We start from the raw sequence: 15,673 nt of genomic DNA, 5'->3' as shown, positions 1-15,673 counted from the left end.
GATCACTGTAATCAAGTATGTTTATTCCCTTTACACAACCCAAGCTAGGAAAGTGGCACCCTCTAGAGTCTGGTCCACAAAAGAGGATAAAAGTCTACTACATCTGTCAGCAAATGGTGTTATTCCTTTAGTTTAAGTATTTGAGTCTGAAGCTTTTTAATGCTGAGTGTCCCAGGTTCAAGCCTGCTGGCACTCAACCAGCCCCTGTTACTAGAGGTGGGTGAAAATTTTCTGTCAAATACTAAATTCACTGAAAAATGGAGTTTCGGTGCAATCAAAACACTTGACAAATTTGGGTTGAATTCAATGAATAATTTTGGCCAAATAAAAAATGAGGAAACATTTTTTTCAAAAAACTCAAAACGTCATTTCAAACCAACGTTGGAACGTTTTGTTCAACCCAAAGAAAGCATTGTCATTTTTTTGTTTTGGGGAGAAAAATGGGGAAAAAAATCAGTTTGGATACAAAACTAATTGATTTTTTTTCAGATGATTAAAAAAAAAATCAATTATTGGCTCAGCTCTAATTGTTGCGTATGCATATAACGGCACATCTCACATGCGGCTGCAACAGATTGTTGTCTGTAAAGCAGCAGCTTCTAGCCTAAATTAATAAAACATTTCAATTAATTTCATCATTTTATTTCCTCAAAAATATACCAACAAGCGCTTGGCTGCATTTTCAAAACCGCCGACCCCTTGGTCTCATGTAAACATATATTTTTTGTGAAGCATCGATTATAAATTATTGTAAACAGCTGTTTCCTATAAGAAATTAATTTAAACACTGGAAAAAATAATAATGATACCAACTAATGTTTTCCCTCCCCGCCCCCCCAAGCTGGTCCTACAGTCAGATCAATCTACCCAGCTCTAATTATGAGAGGTCATGTGTCGGGATAAATGGTGCCGTTCCCGAAAGTACTCGTGGCAGATTGGACATGTCAGCGCCTCCTCCCGTCTCCTCTTGCACTGAGACTCTGCCGAGGAGTAGTCCTTTTTGTGATGGGACCGCATGTGGAAGACTAAGTCGGACGTCATGCGGAAGGAGAGGTTGCATTTTGCGCACCAGTTCTGGGCGGCCACCCCGAAGGATGTGAAAGTGGGCGGCAGGAGAGTCAAGGAGGAAGAAGAAGAGGAGGAGGTGGTGGTGGTGGTTTGCAGCTGCCCCCCAGTTGGTTTTGGCCACGGTTCTGAGGTACATGGGAAAGTGTTGCTCCGGCTGATGCTCGTCTGCAGTGCCTGAGAATTACCCAAGTCACCGACAAAGAACGTGGAATTCAAAAGGTTGCCATAGCACATGACATCTGCTGTGGTGATGAAGCCAGACAACTCCCCCAGGCTCTTCGGTAGCTCGTTCATGAGATGGGAAGAATTCCCGGCAGGCTTGTCCACCAGACACTTGGTTGGCTTGCTAAAAGCACTTTTCTGTTCCCCCCGGGCTCGGGTGGGCCATACGAAGGAGAACGCACTACCTGAGGAGTTCAGTACCACGTCCTTGGGCATCTGCTCTTTGCCAAACTGGCCCAGGCCACCCCCTTGCTCCACCTCCTTTGCTCTCTCATTCCTCAACCGGTCCTTCATCCTCCTGACCTCGGTGAAAGCACTCTGTTTCTGCTCCAAGGCATCCTTCTTCGCCGACAACTTCCCTGAGCTGAGCTTCCAGACGGGGCCAGCCAAGGCGTGTTCCCCCACCGCCTCCTCCTTGCCCCCATAGCTGTGAGCTTCCCCCAGGTTATTTGTCTTCTCCAGCAACACAGATTTCCTGCTCCTGTTGTTCTCTGCCTCTTCCGACTTTGTTCTCTTCTCCCCTGACAGCCCACGGGGGTCATCTCTCCGCATGGCTATTTTGACCTCCAGATCCCTTGCCAGGCTGTGGAAGTTTGTGGCCTGCTCAGGCAAGTGGCCCTTCCAAGCCTTCTGCTCCTGCAGATTTCTCCCCGGCGGGGCGTTCTTCTCTGGGACACAGAGGAAGCGGACATGGGCCAGATAGGAGTGCCCGCCTTTAAAGGCCTGCTCGCATTCCGGGCACCTGAGCTCTGCGGAAACAGAAAATAGCCATTGAGTTTTGCGTAGTCAGAGTCCCGCCTGCTCCTAAGGCCTGGCTGCTCTCGCTGACACTAGTCTAAACCAGGAGCAACTCCATTGCTGGGTCACTGGGGTCAAGCTAACTGGAGTGCAGGGTCAGGTGCCATCTTGCTACAGGAAGCACCTTGCATACATTTCCTTCCACACGCTCCACAGCCCGATGCTGGCTGCTGAGTCATGTGCTCACAGCAGACACTGGCCTGAATCGACGCTTCAAACTCTGTGGCAGCTCAAAGCCCAAAACCCAGATCTGCGCCTGATCTTGCCAACAGCCAAATCATCTTTACAATGGTCTCAATGAGAAACCCAGCTCCAAGCACCCTGTGGAACCAAAACCAGAATCCAAACGTGGCTGCACCTCTCTCTACTCCATAGATCACTCGGGAAGCCTGCGTACAGGGGACAGCCCTACTAGTTATACGGACAGAGTTATGCCGGTGTTCTTAGAACACTCCTATTCTGGGATAAGAGGCCTTTTTTCTATTGCATTTACATCCCCTCCAAAGTGACATAAGCTTAACTGATAAAAAGGCTGTCTTATACTGGATATCTATGTGGGAGGTGGTTATACCAATATAACTCTACTGATTTAAATTCACACCTTAGGTTATATCAAAAAAACGTTCCCACTTTGAGTTGGTGTGATAGGGCCCTCAATGGCCGCGAAGCCTAGTGGCTAGATCGTTGGTTGGGGGGCTGTAGGGAGACCTGAGCCCTCCTTCTCCCTCAGGTCCTGGCCCAGGGTCCTGTGTTGCTCAACTTCTAAACAGGGGAGATGGCTCTTTCTCCCAGCCGTGGCGGGGGGTGTTCAGGGCCTGTTTTCCTGGCCTGCTCCCTATGCAAGTCCTTTTAGTTTGGGGCGTGGCCCCACTAGTCCAGTTGCCCAGGGCCATCCCTACCCATACGCAAAGCACGCAGCTGCGTAGGGCACCAGGAAATTTGGGGCACCAAATTTCCTGATGCCCTTTGCAGCTGCGTGCTGCTCCAGCCCTTGCTTTGCCTCTTCCCCGTGGCCCCGCCCCTGCTCCACCCCTTCCCTAAAGCCCCTTCCCCTGCTCTGCCCCAGCCCCACTCCCACTCCCCTGAGGACTGCAGCAGGCGTCGGGCCTCCACTCACTGGCAGCAGTAAGGGCAGCGACCCGGCCCCAGCCCGCTCCCAGCCGTGCCACTGGTGAGTGCTGGGGGGTGGTTCCCTCCTTCCCCCCCAAGTCCCAAGCCTGGGACCCATGGGAGCAGAGCGGAGCGGGCTGGGACCGGGTCGCTCCACTTTCCGCTGCCCGGTGAGTGCAGGGCCGGCGGGGGAGGTTTCCCCCCTGCCCTCCAAGCCAGCCCCCCACGGAGGCTTGGGACCCCATACACCCACACGGGGCTGCGTAGGGCACCAAAATGACCTTGACTGAGCCAAGCTCCCTTCTTTTCTCCCCCTCCAGGCCTGGCATTGGCTGCAGATATAACGGGGCGGGGCTATTTGAACCCAGAGGTTTTCTTTAACCCCTGCTATGCCCAGCAGCAGGCTTTCTGCTCCTTCACAGTTGGTAAATTTCCAGGCCACTATAACCAATTTTAAACCGCTCTAAGTGTGTCTACACACACACACAAGTTGCACTGCTTTCACTAAAATCAGTTTGAAAGCAGACTGGGTGCAGACTCCTGTGTGGACACACTTCTATCAGTTTAAAATGGGTTATAGCAGACAGCGAATTTACTAACACAAGCTATCCTGCTACAAGCCAGATTTAAATTAATTCAAGACCCTCCACACTGGGTTTAGCACCAATTTGACAAAGTCCATTTAAATATCACACCATAAGTTACACTACAGCCTTGTGAGTAGATGTGGTGTGAAGCTGTCAATCTTTCCTTAATGCGCAGTGTTTCTTAAAAGATTGTATTGCTTTCTGTGTTACTCATTTTCAAAGCAATTCATGGCGTATAAGTGAATCTCTCCCAGCCAAATGTGTTCCCAAGAGCCCCTGAGAATCAGGACCATCTGCACTTACCCAGGTCTCAGCTAATTTAAGCAGACTGAGCTGTATCAAGAAGTGTTCAGACCATGAGCTGTTTTCTGTAGCCCAGTTCAGTTACATCATTCGAGCTCACCTCTGACCCTATGGCAGCACACCTGAACCCCTAGGCTCGAGCGGCTAGCCCAAGTCTCCACCGGAGCAGCTATCCTTAGTGAGCTAGCTCAAGCCCTGTTAGCACAAGACTGTCAACCATGGCTGGAAGACTCCCTTCATTGACTCCAGCTCAGTGCACCAATAAAAAGATTTGCTTCTAACTGCCCAGCCCTGAAAGCCCAGCCTGGGATCGGAGAGTCAAGCTGGTCTCTTCCCCGCTTGCCCAGCATCACCTGTAACAAAGATCTTGCTCTCAGTGATACCCGCACAACCTCAGCGTCTGGCAATTTTCCCTTCAGTACTCACCAGTTTGGAGAGTCCTGGCTTTGATGGCGCTGAAACCCAGGAGCCTGGAAAGCTCCTCATCGTACCACACAAGGAGCTCCTCATTTTTGCCTATTTTCCTAGTAGATCGATAATACAACTGGCTGTTTTTTAAGTAGGCTTCCAAGTTCTGTTCCTTGCTATTGGCAGCTGCTTGAACGAGCCTCATCCAGGGCAGTCCAGCGGGGCTATGCACCGAGGTGACATCTACCTGTTAGACACAAGGCAAAAAGGGAGACAATAGGGACCAAGGATGCATAAATTCATCAACTCTCTCAGCAAAGGCTGTCCTTTCTTGTCTTGCACATGATCCATTATGTAAGGGCCATGGCCCTGACGCAGCAAACGCTTACACAATGGGCCTGATCACACTGTCTGCAGCCTTCCTGAACTACACCTCGCGCCCATGGGACCACAGAGCCTGCAGCTGTGGGAAGGCTGGCGAGATGGTGGGGCCATCTGCATCAGCCCACGGAGCAAGACAGAGACACCAGAATGCGGCAGACGGCACCCTCTTAAATGACGGAGAATCCTGTGCTGTCCTGCTCAAAGAGTGACTCACCCTGCCCCGATACCCACCCTCTCTCCCTGCCCTGCTGCTCCCACTCCGCCTCTCCCCAGTCTTCCTCTGCAGCATATGTGCTCTCAGCCCTGACACAGTCATTTGGGAAATCTCACCTGCCCACTTTCCTCTCTCCTCGGGCTGCAAAGAGAAGGAGCCTCCCCAATACACACAAACACACACGCACAAGGTTCTTCCTCCATAATTTCAGTATCGCCCCATCTCCAACAGGCCATGTCAGGGCAGGGCTGTCTTCAAGTGATTGTGACACTGCTGTTAGTTTGCTGCTCTGGGACAGCAGCTCTTTCCAGACCTGACACACTCACTACACCTAACACACCGTTGTCACAATATATACCCATAAGGTGGCATGTAATATATCACTGGATAACTAATAACTCACTGATCATTAATATTCTTGAATGGTACATGTAGAGGGTCTGTACAAAGAGTTATGGATGTGTTCTTGGATTACGTTATTAAAATGTGTTTGGCAAGCAGTGCGTAAGTCCAGCCTGCGCTAGACAAAGGAATAAGTATCTGATTGACAGGCAGGGAACACAAAGGTATGTTTAAACAAAGCCATCAGCCTCATGAGTGTGGGAGATAGCCTCCGGATTATAAAGTCAGGGGGCCTGAACTTCAGCTGAGAAGTAATTGAATCAGCTGATTACACACAAGATTACTGTATTATAAAAGTGCATCAAGTCAGGTCTTTTCTGAAAGCTAATGACACACTGGTGATTAATATCACTTTGAAATGTCTGTATTAACACTCCATGAGGAATTATGGCTACTCACTGATATTACGCTTTAAAGTCTGTGACCACAGGGAGAAACAGGCTCTCTTCCAGACAGGAGGCAGGGAAGGCATCTAGCTACCTATCTCCAGTGAAATTAAGCAAGCCCCATTTCCATACAAATCAGCAGGGACATGAGAAGTTCACAGGAAGGGAAGCGCTGAGTCTGGAGACAAAACAGGGAGCTTGAAAGAACATAAGGAAAGAGAAGAAGCCATCTCAGTATCCACAAGGGGCCAGACTTCTTGCAAGCAGAGAAAGACAGGAAGCTGAAGTCTCTGCAAGACTTGCTATCACTTAACCTAAGCCCTTTTGTTAATAAACGTCTTTTATTTTTACTGGAACCCAACTCGGTGCTGTGCTAGCAGGGCAGGGTGTATTTTCCCCAGCTGTAATGTGCTTTTGTCACTTTAAAGGAGCAACAAACCGTATTCATTCTCGTAGTGCTCCAGTACAGAGCTGGCAACTGCAGGACAAATGGTCTGGGGGAAATTCAGGACTGACGGGTGTTGGGGTCCCCCAGCAAGTAGTAACCCAGGCTGGAGGAGAGCAGAGCAGGGCTGGGCTGTTGTGCTGTAGACAGGCTGCTGGGGTCGGAGCGCTGAACCAGGGCTGCATGGCACACAGACACTCAGGGGACTGCACGCTTGTCTGCTGGCTGTCGGCATCCAGGTTGTGAGCCCCCGCAGCAGAGCACTGAAGGCACCCAGGGTTACAAGGCTAGCAGTGACACTCCCCCCTCACTGGTGTGGGTTGCCCCCCCCACCCCGAACGTCAGCCCTCCAGGCCCTGTGATGTGCGAAGAGCTGCCCAGAGCAGCTACCTGTTCCTTCCCCTCCCCTGGGAGCCCCTCTCCCCTTGTGCCTGGGGTGCAGCGTCTGCCAGCCAGCGGCACACACAGGTAATTCTAACCCAGCCACTGCCCACCCTCCCAACTGGCAGCTGGCTCCTGCAGTCCCCATGCCAGTCCAGCTTCCAGCTTCCTCTGTCCATCCAGCCCTCCAATCTCTCCTGGCCAGCCTTGGCCATTTTACTCAGAGCTCCCTGTGCTTCCTGCTCCCCACCTGGCTGGCCTCTCTCCTGCTCTCCAGCACCCACTCCCCTGGCAGCATTCAGATCCCCACCGCTACCAGAAATGCAGAGTTCCCTGCCCCTGCAGAGCTCCTTCCCTGAGAGGCTCTCGGATCACCACACTGCCCAGTCATTCAGCCTCACTCACACCACACCTGCCCACCCCAAGATAGGCCAGGACCGTTATCCTTGTGGTACAGATAGGGAAGCTGAGGGAGATGAGGTGACTTGCCCAGGGTCACCCATCGAGTCAGTGGCAGAGCTGGGAACTCAAGATTCCTGGTCTGCTCTCTAGTCAATAAGCCTTGATCCGGAAAGCATGAGTATGGTATACCAGATAGAAACCAGAAACTCCATTACATTGTTCTCTGTTGTCAATTCACTCCAGAAGAGAAAGTCATAGAGAAATTAATGTAAAATGATAGCCTCTCCCTAGGCTATAATGAACAAGCCTATAGAATTTAATAAATAACTAGATCCCTGCCCACTGAATCCTATAGGACAGTTCAAAACCCCTACAGAAATTATCTCATTCTCCATTAAATTGTGGAGGGCTTCAGAATTATTACTGCAGAACCCTATTAAACATCTGTAGAGTTCTTTGGATTTCATCTCTACTAATGTCTACAGGGCTTTTCCATACAGGATATTATTAAATACAACTAATAAGCACTTATACCTTGCTCTGCAGCTTCAGAAATAGTGCAGTTTATTCATATTTTTGCATCAAGTAAAAAATTCAAATTTATTTCAAGGTATCCATAAAGGACAAGCACTCAACAACTGAACACTGCAGACTCAATTATTTCTGAAATAATGTAGTATCGCCTAGTGGTTCTCAACCAGGGGTCTGGGGCCCCCTGCCGGGCCGCAAGCAAGTTTCAGGGGGTCTGTCAAGCGGGGCTAGTCTTAGACTCGCTGTGGCCCAGGGCAGAAAGCCGAAACCCCACTGCGTGGGGCTGACGCCTGGGGCCCTAAGCCCCACCAGAAGCCTGAGCAACTTTGCTTCGCAATGCCCCCTGTGGCATGGAGCCCCGGGCAATTGCCCTGCTTACTACCAGCTAACACCGGCCCTGGCTTTTATATGCAGAAAAACAATTGTTGTGGCATAGGTGAGCCATGGAGTTTTTATAGCATATCGTGGGGGCCTCAGAAAGAAAAAGACTGACAACCCCTGGTATAGCCGGTAACAGCTAATTATAATATACGTGCAATATTACATACAACCCCCCCGCCCAAAATAAAAAGAATTATATTTAGGTTACAAAGTCAAGCACTCAAAAGTTAAAAAATGCCAGAATTTAAGGTATTTAATGTTACCTGTGCAATCTTAACTCCGCCCCCTTGCACATCTGCATTATGATACGCTCTTTAATTACATGATCCCATACAATTTTTTCCGCAAGACCCCAGCTCATTCAGTGCACAAGATGGACGATGCTCTGAGAATGACACAGCTATTCAATATTACTTTTATCCTCATCGCTCTATGTGCGGCCCCTGCCTTATTCACTGCATGCCATTCTAAACTTGCACTGAATAGGGAATTATTAGTTTCCTCATGGGCTTTCCTTTGGGGCTCATCACAGCAGTATCTAAGCCTAACGAATATTAATTGCAAGGTAGAGAGGGTTTCCACAGCTTGCAAACAGAGGCACAAAGCGATTAAGGACATTTGAAAAAAAAAAAGTCTGCTAATTTTTGAGCGCCTCAGTGGTTTTGAAAGAGAGAAGTTTGGAAATGAAGCATATTTAGTAATAAGAATGATTTTAAGTTTCACCCCAAGTGATTTCTCTCTCGGTTTCTCCACTAAGTGCCTCGCAGCTATGCCATGGGGTTTTGTAGGAGAAACAGGGTTTTGGACATCGCTGCTCTGTTTTTACCCCTTGGAATGCAAGCAAAAGTATGAGCACATTAGCAGCTTGGCCAGAAGAATGAACTATTAAGAGACAAAAAGAAAAGGAGTACTTGTGGCACCTTAGAGACTCACAAATTTATTTGAGCATAAGCTTTCGTGAGCTACAGCTCACTTCATCGGATGCATTCCTCATGAAGATGATAGATTTCCACTCCATACGGCTAAATTCAGTGCCTTGCATAATGACAGGTTTCAGAGTAGCAGCCGTGTTAGTCTGTATTCGCAAAAAGAAAAGGAGGACTTGTGGCATCTTAGAGACTAACAAATTTATTTGAGCATAAGCTTTCGTGAGCTACAGCTCACTTCATCGGATGCATTCATTGAATGTAGCTCACGAAAGCTTATGCTCAAATAAATTTGTTAGTCTCTAAGGTGCCACAAGTACTCCTTTTCTTTTTGCGAATACAGACTAACATGGCTGCTACTCTGAAACCTGTTAAGAGACCATTAAGGTAAGAGTTAATTAGTGTAAGGGAGAGAATAAATTAGCATGCCCTGCAACTGGTTCTCTTTAAACTATATGGTACTTAATGATGATTGACAAATATGGAAGTCTGATGCCCCCCGTGGTTGTAACTAATAGCTAGGACAAAGGCTGTCACTAATTAAGGCCTTATTGTCAGAAGTGCCCAGCACCGACTTCCCACTCTGAGCACAGTCAACGGATGCGCAGGATCTCTGGAAATTAGGCCCTAAGAGAGAGGGCTGAACACATGGAAAGGGGACAGGGAATAAGTGAGAGCACAGGACAGAGCAGAAGAGACATCAAAGCCTAGCTCAGGGTGTTTTGGTCTGCATGTGGACGTACTGCAGCGCCCAAAGCCCAGCTCCTCTGCTTATGGGTCCTTTGGACAGTGTGTGTACCTCCCTTGTGGAGGGAAGGGGAAGGCGTCAGTGGCCCAGAGAGGCTCAATCGCAACTCCACTATAAAGAAGTTTGGCTTTCAAGGCCCCTCGGGGAGGGAAGAGAAGGGACCTTTCAGGAGAAGGCAGCTGGCAAAGGACACTGTAACTGGCTGGGCATGGGGCAGGTTGGGTTTAGCAGGCCTGACTGATTTACAGATGGCTGGGAGGAGGACATGGGGGAGATCAAGTTGAGGGAAACCTGTTATTTCTTAGGTCTGGGGTGCAGAAAACATCAAGGGAACTTGTTAAATTGAGGGTCCTGGGACTCCATGGAGGTGACCCACTGAAAAAAACAGCAAGGGGAGAAGAAAAGCATATTCCCTTTGGGACTCAGAGCTAAAGGCTCTCCAGTTGGATAGTCACTGGGCCAGAGACTGAGCGTGAGAATGACTCCATAGCCTGATGGGTAGGGCACTCCCCTTGGGTACAAGAGACCCACGACACAGGCCTCCTGCTCCAATAGCTATTTAATTGTTTAGATACAGTGGAGCAGCTCCAAGAGAGAGAGTGAGGAAGCCCTCACACTGGAATACCCTATTGCTCAGTGATAGGGCACTCATGTGAGAGGTGACAGAGCCTGGTTCAAATCCCTTCTCCCCAGGCAGAGGGAAGAATTAAAGCCAGGTCTCCTCCACCCTTTGTTTCTTTTTGCTTTTGTCCAAATGCACGAAAGTGGAAATGTCTCAGCTTCCAGAGGTTTGGGTTTTGTGACGCTGCAAGGTTCCGATTCACAATTGGGTGGCAATTTTTGTTTCGACTTCTCGCTTCGCTGGACTATTTCATAAAACACTGGTTTGGGTTTGACCCAAATGATTTGTTATTTTTCTAAACTGCCAGCGAAACAAGAAATCCCTTATTCACCCTGCGCCTCTCACAACTCCCAGCCAAAATGCCCACGAAGTGTAACCCCTGCTAGTACTATGCGGCTGTGCCACCCTCTAATAGCTGGTCCATGTAACTTAAAAGCCTACTGCACATTGTCAGGAACTCAGCCAGAGGCTGTGTGTGCACTACAGGAGTGGGTGAGTGAGGTCTGTGGCCTGCAATGTGCCGGAGGTCAGAGTAGATGAGCTTGATGGTCCCTTCTGGCCTTCAAGTCTATGAGCTAGCTGCTACGGGAGGGACTTGTTCAGCTCAAGCAGTAGCAGCTTGCATTTCGGGGGCTGAAGGTGCCAGGTTCAACCCCCCCACATCCCCCCCAACAGCACAAAAGGGGCTGGTTATGCAATGGGGAACACCCTGGCTACACGTGGAAAGGGAGGTGTGTTTAGCCCAGGTGTGTCAGCTGACATGGTTGCTAAGAGACAATAGGGCTTTAAGAGGCCTCTCTGGCCGTACAGTCCAGAGCTGAGCCTCACCCTGCCAGCCCCAGGCCACTCCAGGGCATCTTTCTCCAGACAGCCCAGACTCCCCTCTGGGCTCTGGTGGCAAAGTCCCAAAAAGCAGCCTGAGGGTCTGGTCCTAGAGTCCAAACACACGCAAACAGCCCTGACTCCTCCCTCCTGGTGCCCAGGCTCCCTCCAGAGATCTAATCTGGCCGCTAGAGGCAAAAGCAAAGGGGAGGAGACCCCCCCATGGGGCTGCAGCTCCCCCTGCGGTGCAAGGAGAGACAGGGTGGAGAAGCATGCTCTGCTCACTCCTATGCTCTGTCTGGACAGGAGCAGCCAGGGCCCATACTCAGACTTCAAACCACGGCCCCAGAGCCACTCGCTCTCCCTTGGGGATGGCAAGCAGTCCCTGCAATGGGATAGTGTGACCCCTCCTCCGCCTTGCCAAGCCCTCTTGGATGTTCATCTCCGAGTGAAGACATGCCCCTCATTCCCCCCCATCCCAGATCACTTCAGCGGCAGGTCCAGGGTGTCTCAGAGTGGGACGGTACTCATGCTTTGGGCTCTTTCCCCCACAGGAACAGTCCTTGCTGGGATCCCCTCAGAATCCAGCCTCCAGGTCAGCACCACGCTGGGCCAGTTTCCCCTCTTGGCGGAGCTATTAGCTGTGCCAAACCAGGGATAAAACTATATCCCATGCCAACGCCACCGGCCGAGAAGAGCAATCCAGAGCAGGCGGGGAGAGGTGACAGCCTTTCCAGTACAATATAAAATACCAGGCTCTCCTACCTTAAATACATAATGGATATTTCTTCTCTCGGAGCATTTCAGGGCAATAAAAGCGACAGTGTCCAACAAGGTGTTCTGCAGCATACACGGTCCGAAACTGGCTTCCTCTGGGATGTCTTGAGTGGTATGGACAGTTGCAAATACATCTGGGAAATGATGATGCAGGAGCTTGTTGTCACTCGTCCAGAGGAGTTTAGGCCAAGATGTCAGTTCCATCCTCAGTCTGCAACAAAGCAAGGAATCACTTACACTGGGGATAGGAAATTGAATGGGGGGAAGGGGTTAATACCACAAAGGCTGTAAGGAATTGGAATTGAATTATAACCGGATGGGATCTTTAAAGCTACTTTAAAGCTACTGGGGACCAACGCATTGGCATTGGTGGAGATTGCCTGGCACATGGGAGCTTGCGGCTTTATTGATATTCAGCCCAGAAAGAGACAAGCTATTCCGCACTAAAGCAGCAATCTTAATCTGGTGAATAAACCAGTCTATTTTTTCCAGGGCGCTCAGTCAGCTGCTCCCACGGCCCAGTAGCTCCCACAATGCTGACCGCTTATACCCAGGATCATGAAGCTTTGGGCACAGTAGGGAAAATCTCCAGTTGATGAAAAGAAAGCCAAGCTAGTCCACCCTAATCTCAGCCCTGTCTATTACAGGATCACAGGCTGTCGGACTTTCTCAAGACACAGTCATTGTCTGCTTCCGCCCCCCAAAATGGAAATGCTGGGATTGTTCCAAACACTTGTGGCTTTTCTACATCAACTGAAGATTTCTCCCACTGTGTGTGCTGCCTTTTATGTCTTGTTTGTACTTTGTAGGGTGTGAGCCCCGGTGTCCTGGCCAGATTCCAGCTGGGGAAATTACGGTCCATTACCTAAGATGCCCCTTTCTTTCCTGGCCTGCTTTGTTGAGCCTTGATGCTGTGTGCTCTTAAATGGCTGCCGTGCTGCACCCCTGAGGTGGCTGCATTTCAATTTACATTCGATTAGTTAGTAAATAAAGTGATTTGAGATCCTTCTCGGTTAGCGTGAAAGGCACGGTGTAAATTAGAGGTAGAGAAGCAGGAGTGGGTTTTGGTTTGGCAGAACCTCCTCAGTCCAGGTTTGGGTTTTGCAGAACCAAACTAGGGATGGTTTAGATCCGAAGTGGGCAAACTATGGCCCACGGGCCACATCCAGCCTACAGGACCCTCCTGCCCGGCCTCTGAACTCCCGGCCCGGGAGGCTCACCCCTGGCCCCTCCCCCACTGTTCTCCCTCCCCCGCAGCCCCAGCTCACTGCTCCACCAGTGCAATGCTCTGGGCGGTGGGGCTGCGAGCTCCTGGGGCAGCACAGCTGCAGAGCCCGGCCTGACCCGGTGCTCTGTGCTGCACGGTGGCGTGGCTGGCTCCAGCCAGGCGGCGCGGCTGCAGTGCTGCCAGCCACTGGTGCTCCAGGCAGCGCGGTAAGGGGGCAGGGAGCTGGGGGGGGAGGGTTTGGATAGAGAGCAAGGGAGTTCGGGGGGGCGGTCAGGGGGCGGGGGGGTGGAATGTGGGTAGGGGTCCCGGGGGGTAGTCAGGAATGAGAGGAGGGGTTGGATGGGACAGCAGGGGGCAGTCAGGGGCGCAGGGTCCGGGGGCAGTCAGGGGACAGGGAGTGGTGGATGGGGCAGGAGTCCCAGGGGGGCCATCAGGGGGCGAGAAGCAGGGGGGTTGGATAGGGGGCGGGGGCCGGGCCATGCCTGGCTGTTTGGGGAGGCACAGCCTCCCCTAACTGGCCCTCCATACAATTTTGGAAACCTGATGTGACCCTCAGGCCAAAAAGTTTGCCCGCCCCTGGTTTAGATCCAGATTGCTTTCAATCTGAACACCCAGAATCCATGAGGCTTGGATAAAAGGGTTGTTTTGTCGCATTTTATTCTGATTCATTTGTGGCAGTTATGAAGGCCCGGGCAGACTGTGACTCCTCTGCCTATGTCCCGACATGGCGATCTCAGACATCGCTAACAATATAGCCGGGGCAGTAGGTTCTTGCAGTTCAGCTGGCTTGCAGGGATTAGTCAGTGACTAGTGGGCAATGCTATTAAATGAATCAGAGCTCAGGGGCTCTCTCTAGCACCTTGGGGCTGGACCTGGGAATTCCACACATGGTTAGGTTGCAGGATTGGGCCCTTAGCCGTTTCAGGGTTCTGTGGGTTATTTACAGAGACACAGCTCCATCAAGCTCCACTGAAGGCAGTGCAAAGATCCTCATTCACTCCAGGGAGAGCTAGATCAGGTCCATAAAGCAGAGAGACTGAAAGAGAACAGTAACAAGCCCTGAAGAGCTCTTGGCCTTAGAAATACCGAGATGGAAGGACAGATGAGCCAATCTAACCTCTCTCACTTTGTGCCAATGGGATTGTTTTGCTACAATGTGATTTAGAGCTTAAGCTAACGGGATGTAAAGCACTCAATACGCAAGGGAGCGGCACTGACCCAATTCCGGTTCTACCTCAATTTAATCAAATCAGAACAGTTTTCTCATATAGGCAAGGTCTGCGTCCCCGTCCTGCAAAGATTTTGCGCTTAATATAATGCACTGTGAGTAAGTCTTTGCAGGATCTCGGTCTAAACAGACAAGATGCTAAGACAGACAGCAGATGGGAGGGGAAACAAAGGGACAAGGCGGTAAAATGCCAAGTGCCCACAGTTACGTGGCAGGTCAGTGGCAAGATGGGACCAGATCCTAAGTCTCCTGACCCCCAGGGCCAGAGACAACTCACACTGGTGCACGCTGCCTCTGGCTGCATTACGCGCCTCATGGCTGGTGGTGGAGCCAGACTGGACAGTTGTGCTTTCAGCTGATCAGTTTCACTTCCTGGTTCCCAAGTACTATCCCATGCCCAGTGCTGCTGTGTTTGTGTGACACCCCCACTGGGATACTATATAGCTATAGAATTTCTTTAAACACTGTTTTCATTTAAATGTGTGGGAGGATGGGGTTTACTTAATGAAAACATTCTGCTCACATTCGTTTTCAGAGAGCACTTCAAAAGAAAACAACAGAGCATAAAAATTTTGGCCTAAATTACTAAAAAAAAAAAAAAAAATCTGTGGGAATAAATTGTGGGCCCTGGCCCAGATCCTTTGTCTAGCAAGGTTACTCCCTTATCAAGGCAGGTAAATGCCACAAGCTGGGAATGGTGTTGTCTTCCTGGTATTATTCCATCTACCTACCTAAATTCTTAGAAAACAGCTCCCCTCCCTGTAACTGGCCAGACCAGTGAACTGGCCTGACTAGTACAGTGTTGTTCCCCTTCCCATGCAATGCAGATAGCAGAGTAACCCTCTCGTGAGGAGTAGGGGCATTCCAGGGCAAGCCCGCTCCCTGGTGGAGGAATGTCACAGGCTGACTGGCCCTTTAAGGCAAGAGAAGCTCAGCCTGGCCCCTGGCCTAGCAGCAACACCCCTCTCCCCTCCCCTGCAGCTGATGGTAATGTGGCAACTGAATGATAATTAGTGAGCCCAGGTGTGAAAGGGGAGGACCAGACTATACAAGCTGAGGGGGCAACCAGCTAGGGGAGGGGCTTGGCTTGTAGAGTGAAAAGAAAAGAAAAAAGAAAAGAAGCGAAGCAACGCAACGCAACGCAACGCAACGGGGCATACTGGTGTAGGTGAGTGGGAGCTCTGAGACAGGCCTAGGCAGGACAGACCGACCCACAGGGTGCAGATCTGGCTTCTGTGCAGGAAGCCCTGGGTGAGGGCCTGCAAGGAGCAGGGGGATCCCCAGTGGGAGGGAGTCAGTG

The 15,673-nt window shown here is 50.5% G+C and overlaps 1 protein-coding gene across 5 annotated transcripts in view; it reads right to left on the bottom strand.

Moving 5' to 3' along the window:
* Positions 1-626: 626 nt before the first annotated feature.
* ZNF488 (zinc finger protein 488) overlaps positions 627-15,673 on the bottom strand; it is a 34,636-nt gene continuing 19,589 nt past the window's right edge. For all 5 annotated transcript variants that reach the window (XM_037905729.2, XM_043551944.1, XM_043551945.1 and 2 more), the window contains 3 exons: positions 11,906-12,128; positions 4,515-4,743; positions 627-2,039 (listed from right to left, as the gene is read on the bottom strand). In XM_037905729.2, coding sequence (XP_037761657.1) covers positions 874-2,039; positions 4,515-4,743; positions 11,906-12,128 — 1,618 coding nt within the window. In that variant the 3' untranslated portion in view covers positions 627-873. The remainder of the gene's footprint in view (positions 2,040-4,514; positions 4,744-11,905; positions 12,129-15,673) is intronic.

The sequence above is a fragment of the Chelonia mydas genome, chromosome 7, assembly GCF_015237465.2.
Source record: "Chelonia mydas isolate rCheMyd1 chromosome 7, rCheMyd1.pri.v2, whole genome shotgun sequence".
In the NCBI taxonomy this organism is placed as follows: Eukaryota; Metazoa; Chordata; order Testudines; family Cheloniidae; genus Chelonia; species Chelonia mydas.
This window is presented reverse-complemented; position numbering and strand designations above follow the sequence as displayed.